At 43.8% G+C, this 16638-nt stretch overlaps 1 protein-coding gene across 41 annotated transcripts in view; it reads right to left on the minus strand.

Moving 5' to 3' along the window:
• Positions 1–227: 227 nt before the first annotated feature.
• LOC110487942 (DNA-binding protein SATB1) overlaps positions 228–16638 on the minus strand; it is a 60085-nt gene continuing 43674 nt past the window's right edge. For 36 of the 41 annotated variants that reach the window (XM_090197996.1, XM_090197984.1, XM_090197951.1 and 33 more), the window contains 3 exons: positions 3956–4165; positions 3726–3767; positions 228–2302 (listed from right to left, as the gene is read on the minus strand). In XM_090197996.1, coding sequence (XP_090054122.1) covers positions 1712–2302; positions 3726–3767; positions 3956–4165 — 843 coding nt within the window. In that variant the 3' untranslated portion in view covers positions 228–1711. The remainder of the gene's footprint in view (positions 2303–3725; positions 3768–3955; positions 4166–16638) is intronic. The other 5 variants (XM_090197771.1, XM_090197925.1, XM_090197763.1 and 2 more) reach the window with 1 other exon arrangement.

Consider the following 16638-nt stretch of genomic DNA (forward strand, 5'->3'; position numbering starts at 1 on the left):
CAAAGGTACTAGATATGCACATATTGTTAAAAGTGTTAACTTTTGCATAGAAATAAAAGAAAAGACAATTATAAATTGTGATACTTACAAGTATTACACTTTTTAGGATAAAAAATCAACTAATTTGACTGAAAAGTCATTATATGTTGTTACATACTGTTGAATATGGTAAGTGAAACCTTGTTCTATAGGTGCAAGTAGTGTGGTCACATGAATGGCAAGAATCTGGGGTACAATACAAACAGTTTAATTGTGTAATTAACAATAAAGAATCACTCCTAGTTAGACAATTTCTGCATAAAGAAACCGAGAAACACTTATAAAACAGTCAGTTGTAACAAAATAACTGATGTTCTCATTGAAATAAACTCATAAAAAAGAAAAAAAAAATGTATACAGGATATTTATACAGGAATAGCTTGAATTGGATTGTTAACCAAAGGAAGACACATTGCAGACATCGATATTCACACAGATTGCATATGTTTTTCTCTCTAAGGTGTTCTATAGGTTAGTAATTTACCTATGCTTATTTGCATGATAGTAAAAATTGCATACAACATTAATTGTGAAGCTTGTAGCATGAGTTGCTTGACATACAGCACTTTTATAGGCAACCTTTAAAGCACATTGTCCATTTAAAACGTTAAGACACTTTTTGTTTTTACTGCCCATCAAAATTACATTTATAAATAGAAAAGGATCGGTGAAAAAAAAAGAAAAAAGCTCTATGTAACAAACTTTCCAAAAAAAGTCATTACATCAGAAACACTGCATGAACTGCAAATAAATAATGTAGAAGACAACAAAAAACAGAGTTTGTGATTCACATTTTTAAACTGTGTGGCTGATTCAAAAAGTTACAGTGACAAAGGTTTTGCAAAATAATCTAATCGGCAGTGCCATATAGTACAAGGCATTTATTGGCATAGTTTCTTTAAGACTGTATTTTTTTTTTTACAGTTAATATAATGTCTATATATATATTTATATTTCTTCCTAACAAATAATATGTAACGATTGAGCTATTCTCGGCGACGCACTTGGGGTGCGTTTTGGGTTCCAGAGTTTGAGTGATCCGTAATCACTGTCATGTTTTTCGCTTTTTCAAAGAATAACTAATTTGCCAGCAGGCTTCCAGATGTAGTACCTCATCATTAAGGCCTTGTCATCCACTTGTTCCATGATTTCATATGCATTTGAAAAAATCCAGTTAACACCACATACGTAAACACCTCCTATCCTATCAAACTCCATGGGGGCTTTTTATTATAATATCAGTAGCTCAAAAAGAAAGGAAATCAGTGTAAAACAACAGACATTAAGTGCAGTCAGCAAATATCCACGGCAACATACTTCAAATATTTTTTTGTGCAGGTTATTTAAATGATGCATCAGTCTTTACAGTGAATAATACAAGTTTTACAAAATCAGAAAAAGCAATACTTATTCGTATTACTGTAGTCTGTGGAAATGGAGGGTTTCCAGCGTGAGAATGCTAGCGTTGCGTAGCCTTTCAGTCTGCATTGATATATAAACGCTAATCGTACGCATAGAGTCCAGACTCTGCATTGATAAAAACACTACTCTTTTCTCTCGCAGCGGCAGCACTGCGCTAGCCAGACCATTACCCGTTAGCAATGCATTCAGTCTCTGTGTGTATAGCAACACTACTCTTTTAGCACAGTGTTCAGACTGGGGGCTGCTCTCTCTACTCCTTGGACTCGTGGTCAGATTCTGAGAGGGCCTCAGAGCGGGCCAGGTGCTCCTCGATCTTGATGGAGAAGATGGTGCTGTTGGTCTGTGTGCTCTCTTCCAGCTCCTTCAGCAGCTCGGCGCTGCCCTCCCTGAATTCCGACAGTTCCTCCTCGAAGGCAGGGCTGCTGCTACTGCTGTTGCTGGGTTCCTTGGGCGGCTTGGCCGGGTGGTTGACGTAGAAGCGCTGGTTCTGGAAGAACTTGATGATGGTGAGCTTGGGTAGGTCCAGCTGGGCCGATAGGGTGTGAATGGCCTCCTCGTCTGGGTACATCCCCACGTCCTGGATGAAGCTCTGCAGAATGCCTAGGGCCTCTTGGGAGATCTTGCCCCCGCCGGAGCGAGCCTTGGTGCCTCCGCCACCACGGCCCTCGTCCTCTGTCTCTGCCGGGGAAGCGGTGGAGGGCTGGCGAGGGGGCAGCCGGGGGCCCATGGGTGGTTGCTGCTGCTGCTGTTGCATGGGCTGCTGGGACAGTGGAGGCTGGGAGGGGTGCTGGAGGGACATGGGGGGCTGGTGCTGCTGCTGTGGCGGTTGATGGGTCTGAGACTGTGGTGGGAAGGGGGGGGGGGGGGCAAGAGACAGGATGTTATCAGTGAACACTTACCGGCGACTTAATAACGCCTTTCATTCAAATCAATTGAGTTGTGTAGAATGGGCCCACTGTGTACAGAACAGGCGCTCCGCTGAAGGAATTTCCATGTAATATCTTATTGAATGTAATCAGTCCTTGAGATTTTTTTTCATGCGGAAATTGTGTCTTTCATTGTGGGGTAGAGGCACCCGTACTCACATACAAACCTGCACGCGCACACACACACACATGACACACATGCATGCAAACACGTAGAAAGACACTGAGACGCTGAGAATTCACACGGAAACTGTCCATTCTGGTTGGTACTGCCAGACCACGATAAACAAACTCAATGTGTGTACAATTCAAAACGCGATCGCCGCCGATTGCCATGGGTGTGAGAATGCTAACGATGGCTTTGCTTTGCCCTCAGTATCCCGCTAGTGTAAACACATGACACATTACTCCTAAAATGTCTCATTGTTTGCGTGGAGAGAGGGTTGAGTGGGCAACTCGTGCTCTCTATTGACCACACAACAGTTTGTTTCTCCCCTGAGTCAGACACACTCCAATTGGAGTTTGGTAATGAAGTTTAGAAAACACAGCACTTTACAGATAGCTTACCGGCCAGCTGCACATGTTCACTCAAAGATACAATTTTACACTAGAACACACACATATAGCGAGCTTCACTAAAGGAAGCTTCTCTCCACGTCTGTGAATCACTGCATTGCAACAGGTCTCTCTTGAGAACAAGCTTTTTAATCAATAGACTGACCTGAGTTGACAGAGGTTCAACGCCAACACCAATAAGCACTATGAATTGCAAGTGTCAGTAGTTCCTCTATGCATTACAGTACTGAGACATTTTACAGGAAGCCAAAACATTTCTATTTCATTAGTGGTTAACTTTTCTGCGAAGTATCCCAAATTGGTCATTTCTTTTCACTTTTTTAAATCTGATATTAGGCTCAATGAGAAAAATATGATTATTTCTACACTGGTGCTTTTACATGGAACTGGCCATATGTTTCTGGCTAACAAAATAACTGATCAGCCATTCAGCTGCCACTATGTTTAATTTAAGTACTTATGTTTAGAATTCACAATTTTAAAAGTTTCAAGTGGGTCTCAGGTTTTTGTGTTCATTTGCAAACTGCCTTTTAAAAATAAAAATAAAAGTTCAAAGTAAGAGTAAATTTAAAAAGTATTTAATTAAAAACACAAACCTTGACTATTACTATGTTTGTGATTAATATAGATAATTTGTAGAAATGTCCCCTTACTGCTGGTTATTATGAACACCAGATAATTACAATGTAAAACTAGGGGATAATACTGGTTGCTTATTTGAAATCACAACATAAATAAAATAATACAAATTCTCTCTCTCACCTGTAGTGGGTCTGTGTGGGACATATACATCAGAGTTGGGTTCTGTGGGTACAGACATCAGAGTTGGTGTCTGTGCTTTTGTGTGTATCTCCTCTCATCTTCAATGGATATGTATGCGTGTCCACTGCACATATGTACGTGTGTGTATGTGTGTATGTACATGTCTATGTGTATTTATGCGCTTGTGTGTGTGCATGTATGTATTAATGTGCACGTCTTTGCCTCCTCACCTGCATGGGATCAGTGGACATGTGCATTGTGTGCGGGGGCCGGTCGGCGTGGTGCTGCTGCTGGCCGGCCGTGCTCTCCTGTTCGTAGATGGCGTCACGCTCTGCCTGGGCCAAGCTCAGGAAGCGGCGGATCATGGACAGGTTCTCCCACAGCGTACGGTTCTCCGGGCTGGGGTCCTCCTTCCAGCGCAGAAGCTCACACAGCCAGCCCTTTACCGAAAGGAAACGAGAGAGAGGTTTAGCCTTACCCTCCACTTTAACTTTACACTTTATACATTTTAACCCATTCCTGTAACATGCCAATATAATACAATTCCAAAGGCAGCAAAATAACACATTCTGGGACCATTAGGTATGACAACATACACATGTATGTAGTATTCATAGTATGTAGCACAAAATGAAGGACCCATTTAACAGTTTACAGGAAACATTATACTCTAGCCCAGCAGAGGGCCATGAGAGATGGGACTGTGGGCCATAGAGGACTGTCGCTACACAATATTAATTTACACAGAGCATGTATCTGAGAAGCCCCAGTCAAAGGCAGCTTGTGTGTGTGACTGTGTGGGTGCAGCTGAGCGGTACAGTACGGTAGAGACGGAGCCCATCTATGGAGCTCTGTGATGAGGTCCTGTGACTCAGTAATACAGCACTGGATGTGGAGGGAACTCAACTGGGCCGTGTGAGGGCAGGGCAGGGGGGTGATCACCATGACAGAACTGAAGCAGAGGGTGAGAGAAAATAGTGTGAGATGAAGAGTAGAGAACGAGGGAGCCAGCGAGAGACAGAGAGAGAGAGAGAGAGAGAGAGAGAGAGAGAGAGAGAGAGAGAGAGAGAGAGAGAGAAAGGAAGAGAGACAGAGAGAGAGAGAGAGAGAGAGAGAGAGAGAGAAAGGAAGAGAGACAGAGAGAGAGAGAGAGAGAGAAAGAGACACAGAGAAAGGAAGGAAGAGAGACAGAGAGAGAGAGAGAGAGAGAGAGAGAGAGAGAGAGAGAGAGGGAGAAAGAGACACAGAGAAAGGAAGGAAGAGAAACAGACAGAAAAATAGGGAATTTTAAATGACCGTGGCTAAAAGAGAGCTGTAACGGGTGAGAAGGCAGAAGGAGGGAGGGAAGGAGGGAAAGCAGCTTCATTGAGGGAGGGTGAGAATGTGTGTGTGTGTGAGAGAGAGAGAAAGAGAGAGAGGGAGGGGAGAGAAGGGAGAGCGATGAAGCTGTTCAGCCGGTAGTCTGTCCTGGCAGCGTGACAGAGCAGTACTGTAATCTCCCAGCCAGTGTGCGGCAGCACCTTTCATTTCCACAAGATTACACTGCGCTGGTCACACACACACAAACACACACACACACAAGGCCAGAGCCACGCCACCACACTGCATGCAAGAGATAACTCAGCATTTCTGTTGTCCCCTGTTCCAACTCCTCCCCTAAGCCACATCAAACCCAGGAGGGTTTTGGAGAAAGCCGGGAGCGAGGGAGGGAGGGAGAGAGAGAGACAGAGGGGGACAGAACAAGGAAGAGAGAGAGAGGAAGAGAGAGAGAGAGAGACGGAGAGGGGGACAGAACAAGGAAGAGAGAGAGAGGAAGAGAGAGAGAGCAAGAAAGACAGGGAGAGAGAGAGAGTGTGAGAGAAAGAAGGACAGGGAGAGAAAGAGAGAGAAAAAGAGAGAGAGAGAGGGGTAGAAGGGACCTAAAGACTGCGTGCCCACCTTGTTCTTCTGCCACGTTTATTGTTGCCTTTTTTAATTTGCATGCAGAGGGATTTGGACCGCGTTACCACTTTGATGTCTGTTGGTTTCGGCTGATTCGGTATTGAGGAACACCCCTCTTTTCACCCCCACATGCCTCCCTGCCTCTTCCTAGCCAGAACTGAACCACACTACCTAGACCACGATGAAGTAATCCAACTCAAACACTCCCCAAACCAGCAGGATTAAACCCAAAGTACTAAAGTCAGTCAAACAAGAGGCCAACATTAAGCCCATAGTAATTCTGGGAAATCCTCACATAAATGAACTAGCTAGTTAAAAATAACTACAGTAAAAACAAGAGGTAAAGTCTTAATATGTTGTCACTATGCTATTCATATTTTGCTGAAAGCTCGTTGACAGAATGTTGTACGACTAAAGTAAAGGAAGTTTGGCGCAGAGAAGTTTAACATTTAAGCAAAAACTGATAAAATTATCACAAAAGTGTAGTTAATGTCAAAATGGCAGCTTCCCTCAGTCGTCCCCACACAAGTGGACAGTCAGCATTTTCCCTGGGGGTTTAAAGAGCTGAAGTTGTGTTTGTGTTTGTCTAATTGCATTGCTTCCACAGGCCTGGCAGAAGCATTGAGGGAAGAAAGAGAGGTGGGAGAGCTGGTCAGAGGAGGTGGCACTTGGCTCTATTGCCAGCAAACTCAAGGGGGGAAAACTTGGTTTTGGTCAATAAATGTGATGTGAAAACTTCATTTGGAGTGAGGATTTCTGTCTAATAATCACAGTGACAATGTGACATGGTGGAAAAATCCAAAAAATCCAGCTTACTATCATATCTATGACTTAACCATTGTTTCAACTTCTATTTGAAATTGTGCAGACTTTTGAAGCTTTAGATAGACTTTGCAGAAATGTATAAGCAGCATCAATTGGTGTAATAGTTATTAGGTTGGCTGCACAATGCATGTTGTGTTACTGTGTTGAAACAGGAACTTTCAATAAGAACCAAACATCTCTGTTGCTCTGTGTACTACCTCCACATTGTTCATTTCCCCCTAACAACAGTGCTTGGATACGCCGTACTTACACTGCTCACCAATTCTGAACTACCTCGAACTCTCTCAGAGTTAGTGAAGAGCTCTCTATAAATAAAAATGTATTATTCATAATGATTAGCATGGAGAATGGAGAGGTGAGGAGAGTGACCACCCTGCCTGTTTTTTCGTCCAATCTGACCGTCAGCACACGGGCTGAGGGGGTCAAGAGGTGCAGAATGACAGAGTAATATACTCTTCAGCAGCAGGCCTCACGCTGCCCAGCAGAGCTCCCATTGTTTAGCACAGTATAAATAGCAACCAGGCATTCTTAATTATTTCGCTCCCAACACAATGCTGAATTCATGCGCAAGATTCACCTAACTACGCAGCGGCACACCGTACCATGTTTGTGTGTGTCTGCGACAGTCACAAGCTGCCAATGAGAGCATAGGCTTGAACTGTTAGGGAACAGCCCGGTAATCACGCCCACCCCTCTTCCCTTCACTTCCCTCCCTTCTCCCTTCATCTCCCTCCCTTCTCCCTTCACCTCCCTCCCTTCTCCCTCCACAACATGGACGCACACTACTGCATCAATAAACAACACTCTGCTGTGAAACCCTGCATGGAAAAAAGAGAGATGGAGAGAGAGAGAGAGAGAGAGAAAGACAGAAATAGAGAGGTGAGAGAGAGAGATAGAGAGAGGCCTACCTCCACAGTCACACGGCAGGGCCAACACCTATCTCTAATCTCATTTGGTCATTATGAGCCCCATCAGTCCACCACCGAAAAATAAGCCGGCAGATGTCCATCAACTGTGATTCTCTTTTTGTTAGGTGGGGTGGGGGGTGGGGGGATTATAACACAATCAAATTGAATATGGTGCTTTATATAATAATTGTCTACACTGAAACAAAAGCACATTTGACCTTGTAGAAGCAAAACATCTGTTACAGGAGGGGAGGGGGGGGGGGGGGGGGGACTTGTGACAGTTGGGAGAAAAATATTGCGATCCATTGTTGTGGCTGGACTTGTGGAACTTGTCAGAGGAGGGATTGAGAGCTGCAGAGAGCCAGACTCACATCTCTGTCCGAGAGGGAGAGAGAAATAAAAAGTAGGAGAGACAAAGCATTATTGTCTTTCCCTCCTTGAACCTGGCATAGGGCCCAGCTCCACTAGCAGACAATGCTATGCAGATAAATGCAGCTGATAACACGGTATGTTCAAACCTGTTTCTCCTCTGCAAGAGCGTCACCTTAGAGCGCGTTCACCCCACACAGTTACCAGCACTGGGTTGTAAATACGGCACCATGCCCATCTGTTGACGGGAAATACCAACCTGCTTGATGTTCAGCATATGAGAATCTCCCGCAACAATAAGCAAAAATTTACTGTGGAAAACAGACCCAGTGTTTTGTGTGTGTGAGGAAATCTTAATATGCAAATAAGGCAAGTCCGAGCACCTATTCAAATAGTCTTGGCGTGGAGAGAGGAGAGGGGGGGAACAAGGGGAAATGGGGTTGAGGCCCTTAATTGAACTCAACCATTCTTCCCCGGGGGAACTGGAGGTCTAGCTACCATGTGGCCATCCTGAAAAATCTTACACTCTTAGCATGCATTCCCAGTGCTGACTAGAATCTCACTCATTCCGTAATAAAACAACGAGTAAAGATTTTAAAGCACTTAAAAGTAGAGTAGTACAAATACGTCAAATAAAATAAAATGGTATTTGTCACATGCGCCAGGCTTAAAAATAATAATAAAATAAAATGTAACACAAGGAATAAAATAAAATACACAAGAATGGAGCTATGTAGAGGAAGTAGCAGTACCAGATAAATGTGCAGAGGTACTAGGCATTTGAGGTAGATATGTACATGAAGGCAGGGTAAAGTGACTCGGCATCAGGGTGGATAATAATAAGATTAAAATAAAGAACAACAGCACCATATGATGAGTATAAAAGTGTGTGTGTGTGTAATGTGTATGTATGTGTGTTTGTGTTATGTCGGTATGCGTGTATTTGTTATGTGTGTATGTGTTTGTATTTATTGTATGTTGAATGTGCGTGGGTTTTTGTGTGGGAGAGTCAACGTAGGGTGTATATATTGTCTAGTGAGTGTGCGTAGGGTCAGTGCAAAATAGAGTCAGTGCAGATAGTTCAGGTACTATTCATTGACTATTTAGCAGTCTTGCTATTTAGCAGTCTTCGGCTTGGGGGTAGAAGCTTTCTTGGAGCCTGTTTGCCGGGCGGTCTATGGCTTCGGTGGCTGGAGTCTTTGGCAGTTTCTCGGGCCTTCCTCTGACACCGCCTGATTCAGAGGTTATGGATTCCAGGGAGCTCGAACCCAGTGATGAACTGGGCTGTCCACACCACCCTCTGTAGGGCTTAGCAGTCAAGGGCGGTGTATTTGCCATACCAGGCGGTGATACAGCCAGTCGGTGATCAGGTCTTCCACCGTCGCATAGTCAGAAAACTTGATGATGGTGTTGGAGTCGTGCGTGGCAATGCAGTCATGGGTGAACAGGGAGTACAGGAGGGGACTAAGCACGTACACGTGAGGGTCCCCAGTGTTGAGGGTCATCGTGGCAGAGGTGTTGTTGTCTACCCTCATCACTTGGGGCCAGCCCATCAGGAAGTCCAAGATCCAGTTGCAGAGGGAGGGGTTCAGTCCCAGGGTCCCAAGCTTGGAGGGGACTATGGTGTTGAACGCTGAGCTGTAGTCTATGAACAGCATTCTCACATAGTTATCGTTCTCTTGTTCAGGTGGGACAGGGCAGCGTGAAGTGCAATTGAGATTGCGTCCTCTGTGGACCTCTTGGGGGGGTATGCGAATTGGAGTGGGTGTAGGGTGTCTGGGATGATGGTGTCGATGTGTGTCATGACTAGCCTTTCAAAGCACTTCATAACTGCAGATGTGAGTGCGACAGGACCATCGTCATTTAGGCAGGTTACCTTGGAGCTCTTGGGAAAAGGGACCATGGTGGTCAGCTTGAAAGATGTTGGGATTACAGACTGGGACAAGGAGAGGTTAAAAATGTCAGTGAAAACACTTGATAGTTGGTCTGCGCATGCTTTGTGAATGTGCCCTAGTATTCTGTCTGCCCCGACGGCCTTGGGATTGTTAACCTGTTTAAAAGTTTTTCTCACATCGGCCACGGAGAGTGAGATCACACAGTCATCTGGAAAAACAGCAACTTTCACGCAAGGCACAGTGTTATATTCCTCGAAGCGAGCATAAAAGGCATTTAGCTTGTTTGGGAGTTCTGCATCGCTGGGCAACTCACGGCTGCGTTTCCTTTTGCAATCCATTATCGTCTGCAAGCCCTGCCACACACAACGAGCATCGGAGCCGGTGTAATAGGATTCCACCTTCCTCCTATATTGTCCTTTAGCATGTTTGATGTCTTGTCGGAGGTCGTAGCGGGATTTCTTGCGTCCATGTCCGTGTCCCATTTCTTGAAAGCGGTAACTCTGGCCCAGTAGGTAATACAGTTGAAGTCAGAAGTTTACATACACCTTAGCCAACTACATTTAAACTCAGTTTTCCACAATTCCTGACATTTAATCAGAGTAAAAATTCCCTGTATTAGGTCAGTTAGGATCACCACTTTATTTTAAGAATGTGAAATGTCAGAATAATAGTAGAAAGAATGATTTATTTCAGCTTTTATTTCTTCCATCACATTCCCAGTGGGTCAGAAGTTTACATACACTCAATTAGTATTTGGTAGCTTTGCCTTTAAATGGTTTAACTGGGTCAAATGTTTCGGGTAGCCTTCCACAATCTTCCCACAATAAGTTGGGTGAATTTTGTCCCATTCCTCCTGACAGAGCTGGTGTAACTGAGTCAGGTTTGTATGCCTCCTTGCTCGCACATGATTTTTCAGTTCTGCCCACAAATCTTCTATAGGATTGAGGTCAGGGCTTTGTGATGGACACTCCAATACCTTGACTTTATCGTCCTTAAGCCATTTTGCCACAACTTTGGAAGTATGCTTGGGGTCATTGTCCATTTGGATGACCCATTTGCGACCAAGCTTTAACTTCCCGACTGATGTAATGAGATGTTGCTTCAATATATCCACATAATTTTCCCTACCTCATGATGCCATCTATTTTGTGAAGTGCACCAGTCCCTCCTGCAGCAAAGCACCCCCACAACATGATGCTGCCACCCCCGTGCTTCACGGTTGGGATGGTGTTCTTCGGCTTGCAACCCTCCCCCTTTATCCTCCAAACATAATGATGGTCATTATGACCAAACAGTTCTATTTTTGTTTCATCAGATCAGAGGACATTTCTCCAAAAAGTACAATCTTTGTCCCCATGTGCAGTTGCAAACCGTAGTCTGTCTTTTTTATGGCGGTTTTATGGCGGTTTTGGAGCAGTGGCTTCTTCATTGCTGAGCGGCATTTCAGGTTATGTCGATATAGGACTCGTTTTACTGTGGATATAGATACTTTTGTACCTGTTTCCTCCAGAATCTTCACAAGGTCCTGCACTTTTCGCTTCAAAGTACCTTCATTTCAAGGAGACAGAGTGTGTCTCCTTCCTGAGTGGTATGATGGCTGCGTGGTCTCATGGTGTTTATACTTGCGTAATATTGTTTGTACATATGAACGTGGTACCTTCAGGCGTTTAGAAATTGCTCCCAAGGATGAACCAGAGGTCTACAATTATTTTGCTGATTTATTTTAATTTTCCCATGATGTCAAGCAAAGAGCTACTGAGTTTGAAGGTAGGCCTTGAAATACATCCACAGGTACACCTCCAATTGACTCAAATTATGTCAATTAGCCTATCAGAAGCTTCTAAAGCCATGACATATTTTTTTCTGGAATTTTCCAAGCTGTTTAAAGGCACAGTCAACTTAGGGTATGTAAACTTCTGACCCAGTGGAATTGTGATACAGTGAATAATAAGTTAAACAATCTGTCTGTAAACAATTGTTGGAAAAATTACTTGTGTCATGCACAAAGTAGATGTCCTAACCGACTTGCCTAACCGAATTGTTAACAAGAAATTTGTGGAGTGGTTGAAAATGAGTTTTGACTCCAACCTGAGTGTATGTAAACTTCTGACTTCAACTGTACATGGTTTGGATATGTTCTTATAGTAACTGTGGGGAAGAAATCGTCTACAGTGCAAAAGTATTCAGACCCCTTGACTTTTTCCTAATTTTGTTACATTACAGCTTTTTTCTAAAATTGATTAAATAAAAAAAATATACACAAAATACCCCATAATGACAAAGCAAAAGCAGGTTTTTAGAATGTTTGCAAATGTATAAAAAATGTAAAATAGAAATACCTTATTTACATTAGTATTCAGATCCTTTGGTATGAGACTAAAAATTGAGCTCATGTAGGTGCATCCTGTTTCCATTGATCATCCTTGAGATGTTTCTACAACTTGATTGGAGTCCACCTGTGTTCAATTCAATTAATTGGACATGATTTGGAAAGGCACACACCTGTCTATATAAGGTCTCACAGTTGACAGTGCATGTCAGAGCAAAAACCTAGCCATGAGGTCAAAGGAATTGTCCGTAGAGCACCCGAGATAGGATAGTGTCGAGGCACAGATCTGGGGAAGGGTACCAAAAAAATGCTGCAGCATTGAAGGTCCCCAAGAACACCCTGGCCTCCATCATTCTTAAATGGAAGAAGTTTGGAACCACCAAGACTCTTCCTAGAGCTGGCCACCCGGCCAAACTGAGCAATCTGGGGAGAAGGACCTGGGTCAAGGAGGTGACCAAGAACCCGATGGTCACTCTGACAGAGCTCTAGAGTTCCTCTGTGGAGCTGGGAGAACCTTACGGAAGGACAACCATCTCTGCAGCACTCCAACAATCAGGGTTTTATGGTAGAGTGGCCAGATGGAAGCCACTCTTCAGTAATAGGCACATAATAGTCCGCTTGGAGTTTGCCAAAAGGCACCTAAAGATTCTCAGACCATGAGAAACAAGATTCTCTGGCCTGAATGCCAAGCTTCAGGACACCTGCCACCATCCCCACAGCATCATGCTGTGGGGATGTTTTTCAGCAGCAGGGACAGGGAGACTAGTCAGGATCGAGGCAAAGATGAATGGAGCAGAGTACAGAGAGATCCTTGACGAAAACCTGCTCCAGAGCGCTCAGGGCCTCAGACTGGGGAGAAGGTTCACCTTCCAACAGGACAATGATCCTAAGAACACAGCCAAGACAACGCAGGAGTGGCTTCGGGACACGTCTCTGAACGTCATTAAGTTGCCCAGCCAGAGCCCAGACTTGAACCTGATCGAACATCTCTGAAGTGACCTGAAAATAGCTGTGCAGCAACGCTCGCCATCCAATCTGACAGAACTTGAGAGGATCTGCAGAGAAGAATGGGAGAAACTCCCCAAATACAGGTGTGCCAAGCTTGTAGTGTCACACCCAAGAAGACTCGAGGCTGTAATCGCTGTCAAAGGTGGTTCAACAAAGTACTGAGTAAAGGGTCTGAATACTTATGTAAATGTGATATTTCCGTTTTTTTGTCATTATGGTCTATAGTGTGTAGATTGATGAGGGAATTTTTTTTTTTAAATCAATTTTAGAATAAGGCTGTAACATAACAAAATGTGGAAAAGTCGAGGGATCTGAATACTTTCCGAATGCACTGTATGCACTTATTTATGAAGCCCGTGACTCTTGTGGTAAACTCCTCAACGTAAGTATACAGCTATTGTTTTGCATGTTTTGCAATTGTTTTCAGGATTCACCTTAAGTCAATGGTGACACAAGTAGAGTGAACTGTGAAAGAGCTCTTGCAGATGTCTATGTGCACCCTTACATTATTTGCACCTGGTAGAGCTCAGGTCCTGGGCTTTACTCACTGATCCTGCAGGTGATTGTTCTGCGCATGGTAATACACTGTAATACTCTTGACTGTTCATAGCTCAACCATCTGACTCCCTGCAAAAGGACTCATTGGACTGGGGCCATTTGTGCTATAGAATGAATCTATCGATTAACACTCTTTAGAAACAATGAATGAAAAGTGATGATTTGTGTTGAAGGATTTGTACACAAAACAATCCAGTCAAATTGTGAATCCTTAGTAGGAAATATATTGCTCAACAGAATTTAATGTCATCTGCGATTTCAATCCCTTTTTTTGGACATTTATACAGATTTTAACCTGTAGCTAAATAAAAACATGCATTATGTCTTGTCAAAGAGGAATTCCTTCGAATCGGTTGCCAGATTGGTTACCTAACCCCGTTGCAGGAATGTCAACAGTAGAGTATACATACATACCCACATCTGCTCAATCTGAAACAAACAAGGCAACCTGTTTCCCTGCATTCATTTTCAAATTGAAACATGGGAAGTCTTGACCGACACATTTCAGACCCGCAGTGGAAGATATATGATGTCAAAGACACCAGCTGGGAAACATGGGATATCAGCGTTTACCGAGTGAAAGGTCATGCCCTCTCGCATCACAATGCGCCAGTTGTCAACAATAGCAGACTGGAACATCTACATTGCACATATGCTGCGGAGTGAATGCATGATTGTGCAGGAAACGTTCTCTTTCTCAGCATTTACTCTCAGAACAATGGCAATCGGTTCATCGTCACAGAATGAATTCCTAAAACGGGAACACTTAGAACTAGGACAGAACGACCAGAGCAGGTCAACAAAATGTCAAAATCCTCAAATACAGAACATGACACATCTGTGCTCTGCTCTGCCAGGCTACAAAATGACAAAACAAATCACTATGTTGTATGCTGGGTCTCTCTGTCACACATTAGGAGGCATGTTCAGTTGACAGTGGAAAAAAATCAATCAATGGTTTTGATAACTATTAAACACAGAGAGAGAGAGAGAGAGAGAGAGAGAGAGAGAGAGAGGGTACAGTAAAATATCTTTAACATTATAGCATCCCTCTGTTTACATCTTCTATGGAGTCTACAACAGCATTGAGGCAGCTACAGAAACAGGAGAACAAGTAAGAGAGTGAATGAATGCACAAAGGACCACTAACTCACAAAAGAGGAAGAGAGAAGAAGGAAGTTTCAGAGCTAAACAGCATCTGAATTAGGAACACACCAATCACCTATGAGGAGTGTGATTCCATCAATTATAAGCACTTGATTGAGATTGAATTCAAAGCTGGAGTTGAATTGCTAATATCAGAGCATAATTATACTGATAAATCATGGCTGATCTTAGTGAATTATGGATAAAAATTTTCAGAAAACCTGCAAATTGTGTATGTCAGCTAACAGCTAACGCCACTGTTAAAGGGACTGTTAAAGTTGTTAAAATCTACAAATATGAACTTTGGTCAAAATCATCGGTCTCAATGAAATATATGTATGAGATGTGAGGGACGTCTTAACCCTCTGTATGAAATGAGAAGTCATAGCTATACCGTATGAAAAGTCTACTTTGTGGAATCATGTGTGTAGTAAGAGAGAGGAGAGAGACAGGGTCTGAAGAGAAACAAGTAGAAAGAGAGGGAGAGAGAGAGAGAGAGAGAGAGAGAGTGAAAGAGAACTAGAGCGAGAGATAGAGAAATAGAAATAGAAAGCGGGAGCACACAAGCATTCGAATAGGTCCTAATGTCTCCCCATTTAATTCCCATCTCTCCCTCTCCCTCTCTTACTCTCTCTCCTCCTTTCTCTCTCTCTCACACACACACACAGACTAACACATCCCCACACTGCATCTGCCGGAGCTTGTGGCTGTAGTTAAATTGAAATATTTCCCGGCGTGTGTCAGAAGCATGCAGAATGGTAATTATGACAGATCTGATTAGGCGGGCCGAGTCGGGCGGCTCCGGGCTGCAGGTGCGACCTTGTGCATTCCTGCGTGTGTAAATAAAATTAATTACAAGCGTGGGGGCGCGCGGCGCGTGACATCAGTGCGCACGGGGGGGACTCCCACAGGGGGCACCCTAATGGAATATTTTCCCCGAGTCTAATAATACAGTTGGTATTGACTTGAGGTAATTAGGGGGATCATTAAAGCACTTTTCCCGGCGTATTTGCCTGCCTGATCAGATTAGCCAGAATGGGCCTCAGAACAAGCCCTGTGTGGTCTGTCAGAGGAGATAGTGGGAAAGGGCTGGAGCTGGAGCGAGGCTCTCCCCACACTGTTAGCCCGGCCTGGGAAGGAGAAGCAACGGGGGCGTGGAGGGTGAGAGCTAGCTCAGACTTGGGACAGCGGGGGGAAAATGTCAGGGAGTGGAAAGTGGGGATGGAGGTAGGTACAGTAGGTGTGGTGGAGGGGAGCAAAAGGGCAGAATGGAGGAGAGAAAGAGGGTGTGAGTGTGTGAATGAAAGAGAGAGAGAAACAGACAGTAGAGTAGTACAGTAGAGAGGTATGTGCATGCTCTCTGGGGGGTTAGAGGTGGCTGATGAAATGAGAGGCAGTGGGATAGATGCTGGTGGGAATTCTTCTGTCCATTAAACAATAAGGGAAATGCTAATTTTAGAGGGAGGAGGAGGAACTGCCTTTTGCGAGATAATTCATACACTAAATTAATTATTCAGACATCTGGGCCTCCGGTTCCAAAAATTGTCTCTTTAATATTATAGAGGATCTGCCACCGTTTCCCCGACAACCTAATAACCAAGCAACCGGATAAATACATTAATTAATTAATAAACAGTCATGGCCTTTCTTTCCCTTTTGGTGATGCTCTCTCATTTCTAATCTGCCTCAGCTTCGCAGGGAGACAATCCGGAGTCTGTAAACAAACAATGGAGATATTATGTTGGCCGTTGCACCACAGAAACAGAAGTGAAACTTTGGGAGGTGACTTATAACTTCACTCTGGATCAGCCCCATAACCGTACCCCATTCATTTTATCCATGAAGGCAAAACACTCAAGTTATAAAACCCTCACATTTTTTATCTCTAGGTTCATGGCTCATGGTGTAGGTGGTCATGCCCAGTTTCTCCCTAG

This window comes from Oncorhynchus mykiss, chromosome 2, assembly GCF_057628025.1.
Source record: "Oncorhynchus mykiss isolate SJ-2025 chromosome 2, ASM5762802v1, whole genome shotgun sequence".
NCBI classification, from domain to species: Eukaryota; Metazoa; Chordata; class Actinopteri; order Salmoniformes; family Salmonidae; genus Oncorhynchus; species Oncorhynchus mykiss.